This window comes from Nothobranchius furzeri, chromosome 4 (genome assembly GCF_043380555.1).
Source record: "Nothobranchius furzeri strain GRZ-AD chromosome 4, NfurGRZ-RIMD1, whole genome shotgun sequence".
In the NCBI taxonomy this organism is placed as follows: domain Eukaryota; kingdom Metazoa; phylum Chordata; class Actinopteri; order Cyprinodontiformes; family Nothobranchiidae; genus Nothobranchius; species Nothobranchius furzeri.
The window spans coordinates 74,157,000-74,172,185 of NC_091744.1; the positions used below are offsets into that span (position 1 = coordinate 74,157,000).

General features: G+C 41.0%; 1 protein-coding gene across 3 annotated transcripts in view; it reads right to left on the minus strand.

Annotated features, from left to right (window-relative positions):
• The window catches only part of banp (BTG3 associated nuclear protein), a 44,027-nt gene extending 34,353 nt beyond the window's left edge, over window positions 1–9,674 (minus strand). For 2 of the 3 annotated variants that reach the window (XM_015964794.3, XM_015964792.3), the window contains exons 1-8: window positions 9,561–9,674; window positions 7,306–7,384; window positions 6,830–6,945; window positions 6,553–6,752; window positions 6,364–6,453; window positions 6,044–6,216; window positions 5,045–5,284; window positions 431–589 (exon numbers count right to left, since the gene is read on the minus strand). In XM_015964794.3, coding sequence (XP_015820280.1) covers window positions 431–589; window positions 5,045–5,284; window positions 6,044–6,216; window positions 6,364–6,453; window positions 6,553–6,752; window positions 6,830–6,945; window positions 7,306–7,375 — 1,048 coding nt within the window. In that variant the 5' untranslated portion in view covers window positions 7,376–7,384; window positions 9,561–9,674. Of the gene's footprint in view, window positions 1–430; window positions 590–5,044; window positions 5,285–6,043; window positions 6,217–6,363; window positions 6,454–6,552; window positions 6,753–6,829; window positions 6,946–7,305; window positions 7,385–7,545; window positions 7,629–9,560 lie in introns of all 3 variants that reach the window. The other variant, XM_054733201.2, reaches the window with a different exon arrangement.
• Between the last annotated feature and the right edge of the window lie 5,512 nt (window positions 9,675–15,186).

Below are 15,186 nucleotides of genomic sequence, written 5' to 3' on the forward strand. Positions count from 1 at the left end.
TCCCCTGCAGTGCAAAGCTTCCCTGGTCAGAGGTGAGAGGTGATAACTCACAGGAAAGGAGCAGAAGGGCGTCGTGTGTGGATAGTAAACATTTGAAGCACCAGACTTCTTGATATCTGGAGGGTCAGACTGCATAATAGCTTTCATATAGCTGATAAAATAAGATGACTTTGAGTTCACTGCCTGTGACTGTGCCAACTGCATAAACTGACAGCACAAGATTAATGGATTTTATAAGCATAAATTATATTCTGCCTTTTTAAAACTAAGAACGCTCAAAGCGAGTAGAGCTGTAACGTGTGGATGAAGCAGGTAGAAAGGCTTTTTTAATTAGATCTCACAACTTTCTCCTTTAAACACATCAATACATGCCATCACCGTCTATGTGATAGTGTAGCTAATCATACATAACTCCACACCTGCTCTTTACCTGCAGTGGAACTGCGGGGTGTGCGCTTGGAGAAGCTCTTGACTGCCAGACTCTGGCCACGTTGCTTACGTCTCCAGGCGGTGCGACACTTTGAGTCGATGCTTTGTTTGATGCGATACCAGTCCGACTCCGAAATGCCAAATTTGTGAAACAAGTGGCCTGATGGACACAGAAAATTACAGACAAAATATTATCAGACGAGAACATTTATATCCACAAACTGTTGACGTTAAAATGTGAACTCTGGATGTTTCAAGCGTTACATAATCAGTCAAATCAGAGTATAGATGATCAAAGTCTATATAAATAAAGTTATGAATTCAAATGATGCAATATTTGGATGGAAAACTTTATTCAAATGAACAAGGAAAATAAAATAGTCTAGTGTACCCTACCACGCGGAGTATGTTGATGCTTTTATTTTGATAAGCCACACTGTAGCGTTCACCAGTGTTTCAGCTGACTCATTTTCTTTAATAGTCACAATTTACAGAGGAACATAAGTATTTGAATAGCAAACCTATTAAGAAACCATAGAGGCGTCTGAAATTCACATTGTAGACACATTCCCACTGTGAGGGACAACATATTTTTTTTAAATCAGGAAATCACATTGAATGTTTTTAAGAGTTTTTTTGTATTGCACTGCTGCACATAAGTATTTGAACACCTGAGAAAATCATTGTTAATATTTGGTACAGAAGCTTTTGTTTGCATTGCAGAGGTCAAACGTTTCCTGTAGGTCTTGACCAGGTTTGCAGACACTGCTACAGGGATTGTGGCCCACTCCTCCACATAGATCTTCTCTAGATCTGTCAGGTTTTGGGCCGTCGCTGAGCAACACAGTTTTAGCTCCTTCCAAAGATCTTCTACTGGATTTAGGTCTGGTATGGAGACTGGCTGGGCCACTCCAGAACCTTGATACGCTTCTTTTGAAGCCGCTCTTTGGGAATCCTGGCTGTGTGTCATCGTCAGGTTGGAAGACCCAGCCACGACCTATCTTCAATGCTCTGACTGAGGGAAGGACGGAAAATCTCACAATACACAAGTGCCCCATTCATCTTCTCAATATAGTGCAGTCGTCTTGTCCCCTTGGCTTAAAAGCACCCTCAAAACATTATGTTTCCACCTCCGTGCTTTACAGTAGGGATGGCTGTGACTCATCCTTCTTTTTCCTCCAAACACAGCTAGTGGGGTTTATTCCAACAAGTTATTTTTTTAGTCTCATCTGACCACATGACTTTTCTCATGCCTCCTCTGGATCATCAAGATGGTCACTGGCAAACTTCAGACGAGCCTGGACATGTGATGACTTGAGCAGGGGAACCTTCTGTGCAATGCATGATTTTAAACCATGATGGCATACTGTTCAACTAACAGACATTAGAAACTGTGGTCCCAGCTCTCTTCATGTTATAGACCAGCTCCTCCCATGTAGTTCGGGGCTGATTTTACTATTCTTATCAGTGATATCCCGCCTTTATCCTCTTCCATTTTCTAACAATTGCTCCAACAGATCCGTTTTCACCAAGCTGTTTAGCATTCGCCCCGTAGCCCTGTGAAGGTCCACAATTTTGTTTCTGGTGTCTTTTGACAGCTCTTGGGTCTTGCCCTTGATAGTAGGTGGAGTCTGACAGCGGAGTGGACAGGTATCTTCAGCAAGGTCAGACAAGTGCTACTAATTTAGATTAGTAAGGGGAGTAGAGGTGGACTTTTTAAGGCAGAGTAACAGGTCTTTGAGGGCCAGGTATTCAAATACGCGTGTTCCTCGCGGTACACATCAACCAAAAGAATGCTGATCATGGTTTTTATCTCTAATCGAACTGCCTTACCATCAAATACAAAAACAGAGATCTAAAGCCAATGTTTTCTGGTCTCCAAGATACAAAAGCTAGACACAATTTAGCCGCCAAACTAAAAGCAGAGCAATTTATTTTTAACAGAGTTGCTTCTTCTGTAATCACACATACTTTTTTAAGAAGAAAAAAAAAAAGACTGTGACCACTGTCTGGATTCTGTTTACTTCTCCACTCCTACTGGCAAGTTAACACAGGTCCTGACTGTGTCTACCCCTCTCCTCGCATGTACAGGTGTACTTTGTGGCTGTCTAACCAACTTTATAAATTGTTCGGAGGGCGAGAGCCACTTGACAGCTCGTTTTATTTCAGTTAGCAACCCAGCTACAACCTGTACAACCCGAGGACAGAAAATGAGATGGGAGGGTTATCTGATGGTATTGGGATGACACTATACGGCGGCCCTTTTGCACCTGATGGGTCCTGCACAGACAAGCAAGACAGGTGCTCCTTTTTTTTAAGACAGGCAGAATGAGTCACCCAAAAGTCAACCAGCTCTGCTCCTCCTGACTCTACATACTTCAGTGTCAGACCAAATCTGCATGTAACTGCACACACAGACTTCCAAGAGGAAACATAGGTAACAAAGAATAAAAACGCCTTTGTTTAGAGACCAAATGCAAAAAAGGGGGAAAAGTGGAGGAAAAGTCATTCTTATGTAGGTTTCACTGGGTATTTTCTCAAAAAGGAGATGTAATTTCACTAAATCTACAAGTAGACACGGGTGCTTAGTCATGAATTACAAATAACTGAGTGCAAAAAAGACAGAAAAGAGCCAAAATGAGAAATACAATGCCTGACTTCTTTTTAATCTTTGTACAGCTGGCCAAGTGGACAGGAGTGGGCGTGAGAGACAAATCTTTTTCTAATCAAAACTTACAGCAAATGGCCAACAGACATCCCCTTTCAAACGCTGAGAAGTATGAGCAAGGGTACGCAGCGCTGTCCAACTATATGACACCGAGCTTAGACAGACCCTCAGTTTCACTTTATGTCCGCGTACACCACAAAGAAATGCTTAATAAAGCTGACTCAACTCTGCTGGATAGGTTTGAGCCAGCAGGGGATCTTTTATTACCGTCATGATCCAACTAAACATAAAGAATATGGCCGATGGGATCGCATACAGAAAATGTGTCAACCATCGAAGGCCTTCCTGAGCTCAAAGAGTTCCTGAATTAACATCTTTCCACCAGACATTGGTACGTACTAAAATGTGTTACGAATTAATGTGAGTATGCTGTGATTAATGCATGTTGTCTTAAGACACCATGGGAATACAGACTGTGGCCTATTTCTGTGTTCTATTCAGCTCTGCACCTTAACAGCACAGGAACACAGCATGGGAAGGTCTTGGAGAGTTCATTTATGCTAAAGGGACTAAATGTTAAAAGCCCCTAAATTTCCTGCAGGATTAAATCTGTGACAGAAACCACGTAGTATGAAATACACAGTGGTGCGCGACTCTGACTAGGACGCTATTAAGACATTTTATCCACTTAATCATTACAGAGTTAAGTGGAGTTCCAGAGTCTGGGGGGCTGTGGCCCCCAGACTCTGGAACTCTCTCCCCCTGAGCCTGAGATCAGTGGACTCAATGGTCTCCTTTAAAAAGCAGCTGAAGACTCACTTGTTCAAGATGGCTTTTGTATGACCTTCTTCACCACTCTCTCTATTCTGTTCTCCCCACCTATTCCACCTTCCTCAGGATCCACTGATTTCCCTCTTTCGTGTTCACTTTCTCTCTTTCTTAACATTTTTTTAATCACAATTGCCTATTTTTGCTCATTTTAAATATATTTTTAAACATTTTCTAAATGCTTTTTTATATTTTTACATTTTTTGTTTTTGTGAAGCGCCTCGTGATTTTTATCTTGAGAGGCGCTATAGAAAATATATTTTCTTCTTCTTCTACAAACCGGTAGGTTTTCATATTATTATTCTTGTGTTCATCCATCTATGCCAGGGGTCTGCAAACTGCAGCTCTGGAGACACAAGTGAATCTTTGGACCTTCCATAACAGCTCTTAATAACTTTGACAATTAAAGACAAGAAATTTCACTCGTTTAAAAAAAATTGTTAAAAATGCAGGTGTAAGCTGCTTTAGGGTTTATTTTTTGCGTGGAATATTTATATAAAGTTTCCATAACACACACAAAATGAATCTGAATCATTTTTAGATCTATTTGTTTTTTTTCCTTCATCTTCTGCAAATCAACATTAAATAGAAAGAAATGTCCATGCAATTTTAGGAAATTCATTTTTTTTTATTTTAAAACCTTATATTAGAATCTAAATTGTGCTGTTTTGTTGAAAAAAGGACAACAACAAAAGAGATTTCTGGCTTCAGTCTTCAAAAAATTGTTATAATTCTGATTTTTGTCTCAAGAGTTTGAACTTTTTTCTCAGAATTTTGAGAAAAAAAATACTTTTTTTCAGTGGGTGTAATCCTATTTTGTAGATAATGTGTATTCATAAAAATTTGACTAAATAGTCTTTTCTCAAAAGGTTCTGTTATGGTTGCGACTAAACAAGTTTCATTTTGGTTGACTGAGGGCAAAACGGCTCTTTGGATAGTAAAAGTTGCAGACACCTGATCCACACCTATGGTTTTTGTGCAGCTGATGCTTGAAGACATTTGTCACAGCTGGTAACTTGTGCATGTAACCAAGCATATATGGACAAATGTTTATCTAATAACCAGAGACATGATTCAGATGTCAACGGCAGGCGGAGGTGGTTTTTTTTTTTTACTTACAGCGAATGCCATAAATCATGAGTGGGTCTAGCTGCTTCTTTCCATGTTTTCCCTGCCCAGAGAGATTGGACATGGCCTGGACCTCTCGGTGGAACAGGTAGTCCAGCAGCGTCAGCGCCATTTTTTCCGCTGTGCGGCAGTTTGTGCTGATATAGAGCATATCAGACAAAGAAATTGGGCAGCGGACTCGCATCTCTGTGTTGCTCTCGTCTCCCAGCCAGGTGCCTTCTGGATAATCATCTAAGAGGAAATGAGAAGAGAGAAATAAATTCCTCACCCACCAGCTTCAATTATCCTTTAAGGGGAATTTGTAAATCACATTGAGATGTAGAGCACTTTGGTAGCTTTATTTAGCCTGATACCACCGAGAAACAGCTAAATATATTCATTCTATCAAGCTTCGACTCACCAATTGATAAAAATCACAAACCCCGTGTTTCCCTGATGTGATACAACAGCACCCCCAAGTGGCTGTCCACATGAAGTGAAGGAAGTCAGGATCAAACTGTTGCCCTGGATGTTTGCTGGGAGCACGCGTTAGCTGTTAAGTGCACCACATTAACAAGGCCTGGGATGGATGCTACCAGCCAGCTAATGCTGATTACAGCACAGCTGAAAATAAAAGAAAAATATAACTTTGAGGTTGCCAAAAAAAACTTCCGTCTCTTAAAATTACCAACCAAGAACCACAGAAAAAAATAAAAAACAACATGGATTTTAATTAGTTTTGCAATTCAAAAAGAGTAATGGTCTTCAGGGTTCGACCAAGCTACTCGATGGCGTGCATTAATACGATCGGAGCTGGAAACATCACCAGATCTTAACTTTTTTCATGCTCTGTTATTTATGAGGATTATGTGCCCCTAACCCGTAGGAACAAAACAATCAAAATAAATAAAACATGGTTGAGAGCGAGTTTTTGTCCATTTCTAACCAAACAGAGAAGAGAAATGATCTTACGTCACACATTTAGGCTCAATACCTGCAGGCGAGGCCTACCTTCTGAATTGAGTGTGATGAGGGTGATGTTTTGGCCGTTTTGCGCGCTGCTTGACTGACCGCTGTTAGAAACAGAGTCGCTGGCCTCTGACCCACTATCCTGCTCCTCCTGACTCTCTTCAGGGCCCGGCACCTTCACCAGGATTGTGTTCTGACGCCTCCTGGACACTGTGCTGTAAACATTGTAATACAATGACAAAAACCCAGTTACACCTGATTAACGTAGGTAGTGAAACCAAACAGGAGGCAGAATCATTGACGAAACACGGCGTTAGGATGGACTTGTGTTCGACGCTGAACTATGAAAGTGAGATACGTACTTGCTGAGCATGTTGTCTAGCGGAGTGTCCTCCTGAGGGGAGATCTTCGGGTTTTCTCGGCTCACGATCACATTTGTTTGTGGGACAACACTAAAAGAGAAAATCACAACAATTTGGTAACAAATGGCTAAAATTTAATAACAACATCATTTATCTTGTTGACGTGGAAACTGGGCGTTTAGAGCTTACCAGCGGACTTTGTTCCACGTCTGAGTGGCCCCCTGAGGTGACCCTGCGACCATCGAAACCTGGACAGGACTCTTGCTGCAAGAGGTCATACTGTCTAGTTTGCGTGCGAGAGATTTACACGTAGAGTCTAACGACTGTAGCTTGGACTCAATTCCTTCCAGTCGCTGGCACAGCGAATCGTTAAATGACACCAAAAGATTCTGGAAAAGGAGAATAAAAAAGAAGAATGTTTGTGCACACATAAGGACTTTTAGCACCATCCTTTCAGGCTTGCTACCTTAATTAAAGTTAAGTCCTGGCTGCTGTTATTGTTCTCCTGGATGTTGATGTTGCTTAATTTTCTCTTCTTCTTCTGGGTTCTTTCTTCAGCATCTTCGTGATTGCCCAGCATGTCTGGCATGAACGAGACATAGAGACACCCTCAAACCGACACACCAACACACTTCTTGCTGATTTCAGTTGCTGTCCAGGCATGTATTATTCATGCTGTAATCAGCAGGAGATCCGAGTTGGAGCTGAATCCCAATTCCATATAAAAGGCTGGTGCATAAATCTGTGCAGCAAACAATCGGCAGAGAGTAAAACAGACCCAAAACCTAATTTAGAATCAACTTTTATTTGATTTTGGCTGATAAAATGTTGTTTTCTAATGCTGCGTTCAAGAATATAACTATCTGATGAAAAAAAAGGTAAGTAAAAAACGTCAATATTGATTAATTCACTGTAAAAATGTAACATAACAAGAAATCCTACCAGAGTGGTTGTTGTGATCAAAATCTTCCACTGTTATTTGAACAATTTCATCCAACTCTTGCCCAGACATTGTTCACAGCTGGCATGAAAAGAAGAGAATATTTATTATATAACACATTCCTGTATAGTTGATAACCTATGCAAAGTTTTGATACGCCTGCTGCCGTAGAATTACCATTTGCTCACTTTTCGTTGAAAAATTGGAATACACTAAAGCTCTTAAAGTGGTACTTTACTCACATACAATACATAATCTGCAGTGGTCTCAAGTAGGAACGAATGCCTTGTAAGGTGCACTCTGGGGAAACAAAGCTCCGGTGTGCCTAATTCAGAAACTAGAAGTTAGCCAGATCAAAGTTGAGCTGAACACAGAACGATTTGGTCTCTTATTTCCTGACATTTGGACATCTGTTTGGCTAACAGCAAAGAGACTCTACCACTGGTAGAGACTCTACCATTTGCTTTACATTCTTGATGTTTTATCTCTGCAAATAACACAAGAATAGAGGAGTTCTGCAATGTGGTGGAGTTGCTAATACTAACAGTTAGCTTCTACAAGCCGAGACATTCTCTGCTTTTTCCTGGATGGGAAAATGACAACAGCCTTCCCCATCGTGAGTCAAAATGGGTGAGTCCAAGAATGTGAAGTCACAGTATGATGTAGATCTGTCAGGATTTTTTAATCCTAGCATTTCACTGTCTATCAAAAGCTATTGCAGGAAACAGGTGTACAAGACTATTTTCATGTTCAGCCTGCATCAAAAACTCAAAGTGACCGATTATAATCAGATATAATCATTTTTAAATGTTTTTTCATTGAAGTACCACTTTAACATAACTGCATATAAAAGTCTGGGTGACCAAAAAACTTGTATCACGCCTGAAGGCAAAGCTGTTCACGCTATCAGTACCGTTGATTGGTTTGAGAGCAGAAAAAATAAGTTTTAGTGACATTAACAGCAGAACCATCTGAGGACAAAATGAAAAAAAAAAAGCCTTTAGCCATAAAAGACAGCGGTGGTGCAGAAATATGAGTGTGTGAGGGAGGGTGTGACAAATAGTGGGAGATCTTGTGATATTGCTTGAGCTTGCCCATAATGTTATTTTCAATACTGGACCAAAACAGATACAACTCCCAACAGCCCCCTCTAAAAAAGAGGACTTTAAATGAAATTCTCTCATGAATGATGGAATCCTTCAAGGAATGCTAATCTTTTAATTTTCTGGAGATTTGTATATTCTATCTGTCCTTTAAAGTTAATTTTTCATGTCATTTCTATTAAAGGCCAGTTTTCTAAATGATTATGAACATCTCCACAATAGGGCACCAATAATAATAATATTCTATTCTGAGATATCACTTTCTAAAATTGAGCAAATTCATTAATAGTGGTAAAAATATTACAATTTCTTAATCTGTCTACTATTTTGAATAATTTGTAAAAAAAATTATGTGTTTATTTCCTATATTTAGCTAGGACCTCCATGCAACTGCTGCATGAGCAAAACTGTGGAAACGTGTATCAAAGTATCAATAAATCCTTTATATAAACTGCATAAATTTGTACTTCCTTTTACTCTTCCATATTTTTTATTTTAGAGGAACACATCTCATGGTTTCTGTAGAGAATTAATCCATAAAACAGGCATACTCGAACATCATGTAAACAATAAACTGAGTGGGATTTTGTGATGCAGTGCTGGGCCTGCAAGCTGCAAACGTCTTGCTGATGGTTGAGCTAGTTATTGCCAATCTCCTCAGTTTAACATCCTTGCCCATTAATATATTTTTTAACTGACTAATCTTATTTCGAGAGTTGCTTGCAACGTTTATACTGCAACCTGCAATCATTAGCTTCCATTTAGAGGTCGGGAGGCTCTACATGCAGCAGAAATACCACTTATTTTGCAACAATTTTGTGTGTCATAACTAATTTTGTTGCACCTGCATTTTGTTCAACTTTGCATTTGGATTTGCAAGCTGAAAATTGTTAGATAGCTGGTGGCTAATGTTAGCTGCAGCTACACAACATCCGATTTGTGAGCTTGCTTGCCAGCGATAAAGCTAGATGCGCGAAATGAGACGCTATTTAAGCTAGCTTAGTAGTTAGCATGCTAGTTAGGCCTTGTGGCTGCTTGATAGCAGACGAAGATTTGTTGAGTTGAATACAGCAAATAAAGATCATTTTGATTAAGCCTCTTCTTCCTTTGCTCTCACGCAACAACATGCACCGTGTAAGATTGGGTTATATTACCGTGTGAATGACGAATTCTCGTGTTGTTTGTGGGGATTCCGATAACGGCGTCGTTCCTCGCGAGAGAAAAGGCTGCGTCCGCTCCGCTCCTCTGTTCCTGGATCTGGCCAGGGTATATCATGGCTGCCTGTAGAGGGCGCTCAAAACCAACTGAGAGGCTGAAAACGAAGTCTAGTTATATTTTTAAAGGATCCGTTATGTGTTTTGAAAGGTTTTTTATGCAATGAAAATCAAATACTATAATTAGAATGTATCCCTGCACATGTAAACATAAGAAACTTTAGTATTTATCCTGTTTTTAATCAGAAAATTGGGCTGCATTTCATATTTCGGGCAAGTGGCGCAATAGATATGTTGGATCAGAAGATTCCAGGTTCGACTCCTGGCTGGCTCGAATTGCTTTTTCAGTTTCAAACTCTTCAACTTAACTACTTTCAATAGTATTTATTTAATTTAACAAATATATTTTTTCATCAAACTGACAGACCGCTTGACATGTGACATCACACTGCCAAGTCCCTACAAAAATTGCTGGCCACCCCAGGGAAGACAAGTGTTTTTTTCAAAAGTCAAATTAATGTTCACACAAACCATAAATTTATCTTAATGAAGACGTACAGGTGAATCTCGAAAAATTAGAATATGGTGTAAAAGTCCATTTATGTTGGTTATTCAGCTCACACTAAGAGACCATCTAAAGGGTCAGGAATCCTTTGTAGGTGTTTTGGATTCATTAGCTGAGAGTGTGACACTTTGATTCTTATTGAACCTTTTCAAAACATTCTAATTTGTCTGAGATTTTGAATTTAGTTTTAATAAGCTGTAAGGCATAATCATCACAATAATAAAGACTTTAAATATGTGACTTTGCTGTTAATGAGTCCATTTCATATATTAGTTTCACCTTTTAAATTGAATTACTGGAATAAATTAACTTTTATATCATGATCTAATTTTTCAAGTTTCACCTGTACACGTAAAACCCGGCAACTCTGAAGTTGCAAGTGTGACATTCTGGACACATTAAGCTTGTAAACAGTCCTTTTAGCACATACTGGCTCAGGAAAATGATTTTAAAATATTCAAAGTTGCATAGTATCCCTGTAACACCCTCAGCTTCAAGATCTAACTTTTCGATCATCTGCACAAAGACGTCTTAGACGATCAAAAATTGTAATACCTACATCCCTAGGTTTAAATTTTTTTACTTAAATCGTGGAGATACAGGACTGGATAGCAGCTGCAGAAGCTCATTTTGCCTTCCAGCATTTTGCCCAGATGTAAACAACAACATTCACGAGGTCTATAGATCTTTACTGGCTGGTACAAGTGAAAATAGAATCCTTTAAAATGTTTGGACCAGCACCCAGTGGAATATTACAGGAGGGTAGAAATTAAATAAAATATCCATGACTCAATGCACACGATTAGACCTTCTGCTATACCAGCTGTCGTATACTAAATTATTAGCAAAATTTACTGTTGTTCTCATCATATCCGTACAAGATTCACCCATGAGTCTCCTGCCTCTCTGGGGCAGTTTGCTACTTTCACTTGATAACAGATGGATGGAAATGAACTTTGGAAGCCCTGATTTCAACGTGATGTGGGATCACAGTTGTGATCGAGGCAGTTAGTAACAATGCTAAACAGAGGACTAATTTCTACCAAATACTGACAAAATTAGGAATGATTTGTTATGGCCACTTCCCTTCGATGTTATATTTTGATTTTCAAGCTCAGATGTTTTTTAGCATTGTTATTGCAGATACTGAAGGTGTGTGTTCATCTAATTAAGGGATAATAAACTTCCTACTCCTTTTCAAACAAATTATATTATTAATGTGTATAATTTTGCAATTATTTAAATTGCCACATTACATGCATTACCATTTCTTATTAAGGTGTTTTTGCTGGCGTCCTTGTTTTGCCTGCTTTGTTACAGCTCAATCTTTATTTGTTCGAAATAAATAAGGAACCAAAATCTTATGACAAATGTATTTTTTCACCCTCAATTGTGAGCTTCCAGCTTCCCCTTCTCCATCTCCTCCAGCCTCTCCTCCAATTCTTCCTTCTGTGTCTGTTCTGTCACCTGACAAAAATGTTAATGTCACGTGACCAGAAAATTTGGGATGCAACAATCACAGATTTTGATCATTAGATTGATATTTATAGTCTGAGAGGGGGAAAATCAAGTTTCACAAATAACATTAGGCCCATTTGAATTTTATTTGCCAATAGTGTATACAAAATCCAGAAGCGGGCTCTGTGTTTGGTACCTGAGCAGCTGGGCACGTACACGCACGCACACATAGCTTATACAGACTTGAATGTTATTGTAAAACGAAAGCTCTGGCGTGACGTGAGCAAATTACAGGTAGATGACCACAAACTCCGACTAGTGGCAACCATCAACATACATATATGGACAATGGGTTTCCATAGACTCCAATAATAAGTTTTTGTACTAAAATGGGAGGTGGCCACCACCGCCATTTTGACCATGTCACAGGTTCCGTCAAGCCCAGACAATTTCCATAAAAGGGAAGAGAGGTGGAGCTGAGGGTGGGGCTGTAAGGCTGGGATCAACTGACGACACCCGGTCGAACTAGCTACAAGCTAACCTGAAGCTAACCCAAAGCTAATGCGGAGGTGGGAGCTAAGCTAACGGAGGTAGCAACCTAGCTACAACCGGCGTTAACTGTGCACAACACCAGAGCTTCTGAGTCAGAGATACGCCGGGCTGACCGCTGGGTAAAACCGGGTGGAACACAGAGGTCTTTGAGACCTCCACAAGCCGGCAGCCGCACAGCAGACAAGCGCCGCTGCGATCTGAGATGCGCAGAGCTGCCGCTGGGGAGAACCGGGTGGAAAGGTTTCCATCCCAGAGCTCCATAAGCCGTCAGCCCGCGCAGCAGACAGGAGCCGCGATCAGACAGAGATGTGCCGAGCTGCCGGGAGACCCAGCAATCCTCATACTAAGCAAGCATTTAGCAACAGTGGAGAGGAAAACTCCCTTTTAACAGGAAGAAACCTCCAGAGGATCCTGGCTCAGTTTAAGCAGCCATCCACCACGACTCACTGGGGATCGAGAAGACAAAGCAGACACACCAACACCAGCCCACCCACACACAAACACACATCCACACACAACATATATACCAAGTAATGTTTTTATGGTTACATTATAATTTCTTAGTAAATATTCTATTTGGTGAGAGATAAACTTTATTGTATTTATCCTAGTGAATCTATTATTAAACGGGTAAACCAGTAGTAGCACATTCAATGTCAAAGAAAGTAAAAGGCTATTATCAGGAGAGGGAGAATGTTTAAATGTTTAGCAACAGTGTTCAAGCCGATGGCCCCCACCAGGATTAGGCCAGAAAAAATGTGACCAGTGAGATTTATATAATTTGATGGTCACATATTTTTCTAACTGTACTCAGACTGCAGTAGGGAGGTTGCAAAATTAATTAAGACAGTTGCAGTGAAGTATCATGTTGTTATTGGTAATGGTTAATGGGTGATAGTTAATGGGTGATGGTTAATGGTTAATGGTAAAACAGTATTGAACCCGCTCCGCTTCAATTAAAGCACATGAGATCGATTATTGATGACCCATTTAATGAACGTCTGCATGGTTTACAAATTCAAGCTACAGCCAGCACTCAGACGTTCACTGATGGTTCGTAAAAACACTGCTGAGGTTTAAACAAAACAGAAACATGACATTGTCGGTCACTGCGATGTTGAACAAATGTTTAGAGAAGCCGAACAATCTCCCGTGTATCATTGTTTACATAGTTTACGCAGTTTACGTAAACACTCTTCCTCTTGCTTGTCCTCAAGACTTTCCTGGAAAGGATGGTACGCTGTCGCCCCCTGGAGTCACAGATTCTGATGGGTCACAGATTTTGGTGTAACACCGGCCCAGGAGTGAGCTCCCCTGACCCACAGGGAACTAAAAACACACAGCCATCACCTGCTGGAGACTGTGGCGTGCAGCTGCGGGCTGGATCTGACCCAGGTTTCAGCCCACCTGCCCGGCAGGGAATTTAAAACACACAGCCATCACCTGCCGGAACCTGTTGCACACTGGATCTGGCCCGGCCAGTTTTCAGCTCCTCTGCCCCACCATCACCTGCTGCAGTCTGTGGCGCGCAGCTGCGGGCCATGAGCTCCCCTGTCCCGCTGGGAGGGTTTCAAACAATGCCATCCTCTGCTGGAGACCGTGGCGCGCTGCTGCACCCACGTTGTTTATTGTTATTGTTACCGGTACTTGTCTTGCAATGTGAAACGCTTGGTCACAGATTTTGTAAGAAAAATAATAAAATTTCCCCCCAAAATGCGACTTATAGTCCAGTGGGACTTATATATGTTTTTTTCTTCTTCATTATACATTTTATGGCTGGTGCGACTTATACTCCGGCGACTTACTCCGGTGACTTATAGTACGGAAAATACGGTACGTTAAAAATATTGAAAACTTGCTCAAAGCAAAATATACTTTCATTAAGAAAATAACTTAGGGCTGCACAGTGACGCAGTGGTTGGAGCTGTTGCCTTGCAGCAAGAAGGACCTGGGTTCGCTTCCCGCCCTGGGCTCTTTCTGCATAGTTTGCATGTTCTCCCTGTGCATGTGTGGGATCTCTCCGGGTGCTCTGGCGTCCTCCCACAGTCCAAAACATGGCTGTTAGGTTAATTGGTCCGCCTAAATTGTCCTTAGGTGTGAGTGTGTGTGTGCATAATTGTTTGTCCTGTGTGTCTCTGTGTTGCACTGCGATGGACTGGCTCTCTGTCCAGGGTGTACCCCGCCTAATTGCCCATTGACCACTGGAGATAGGCACCAGCACCCCACCCCCCACCCCCCCGCGCGACCCTACATGGACAAGCGGGTTCAGAAGATGGATGGATGGATGGAAATAACTTATAAACTTACCGGTTTAATACTTTTTTATTCACAGAAAGATAGTTTTTGTGAAAAAGCGCCGCAAACCTCCACACAAACTCCGTGTGAGCTTCAGATCGCGGGTGTTCCACAGGGACTCTGGTTGTAGCTAGGTAGCTACCTCCATTAGCTTAGCTCCCACCTCCGCGTTAGCTTTGCGTTAGCTTCAGGTTAGCTTGTAGCTAGTTCGACCGGGTGTCGGCATTTGATCCCAGCCTTACAGCCCCACCCTTAGCTCCACCTCTCTTCCCTTTTGTGGAATTGTCTGGGTTTGACGGAACCATATTTATATGTCGATGGACGGAACCTGTAACACGGTCAAAATGGCGGTGGTGGCCACCTCTCATTTTTCTTCAAAAGCGTGTTATTGGAGCCTGTGGAAACCCATTGTCCATATATGTATATGTCGATGGGTACTCCACAAGTAATCCTGGAGTATGAAGAAGATTTGTCATGTACATTTACAAAATGAAATCTATCAGACAGGTATGATTTAAACCAGCCTAGCGCTGTTCCTTTGATCCCTACAACATGTTCAAGCCTTTCGAACATTGTGATCAACTGTGTCAAAGGCAGCACTGAGATCTAGAACAGACACAAGATTCTTATTTGAGGCCATGAAAATATCCTTTGTAACTTTCAGTAATGCAGTTTCAGTGCTGTGATACTCTCTAA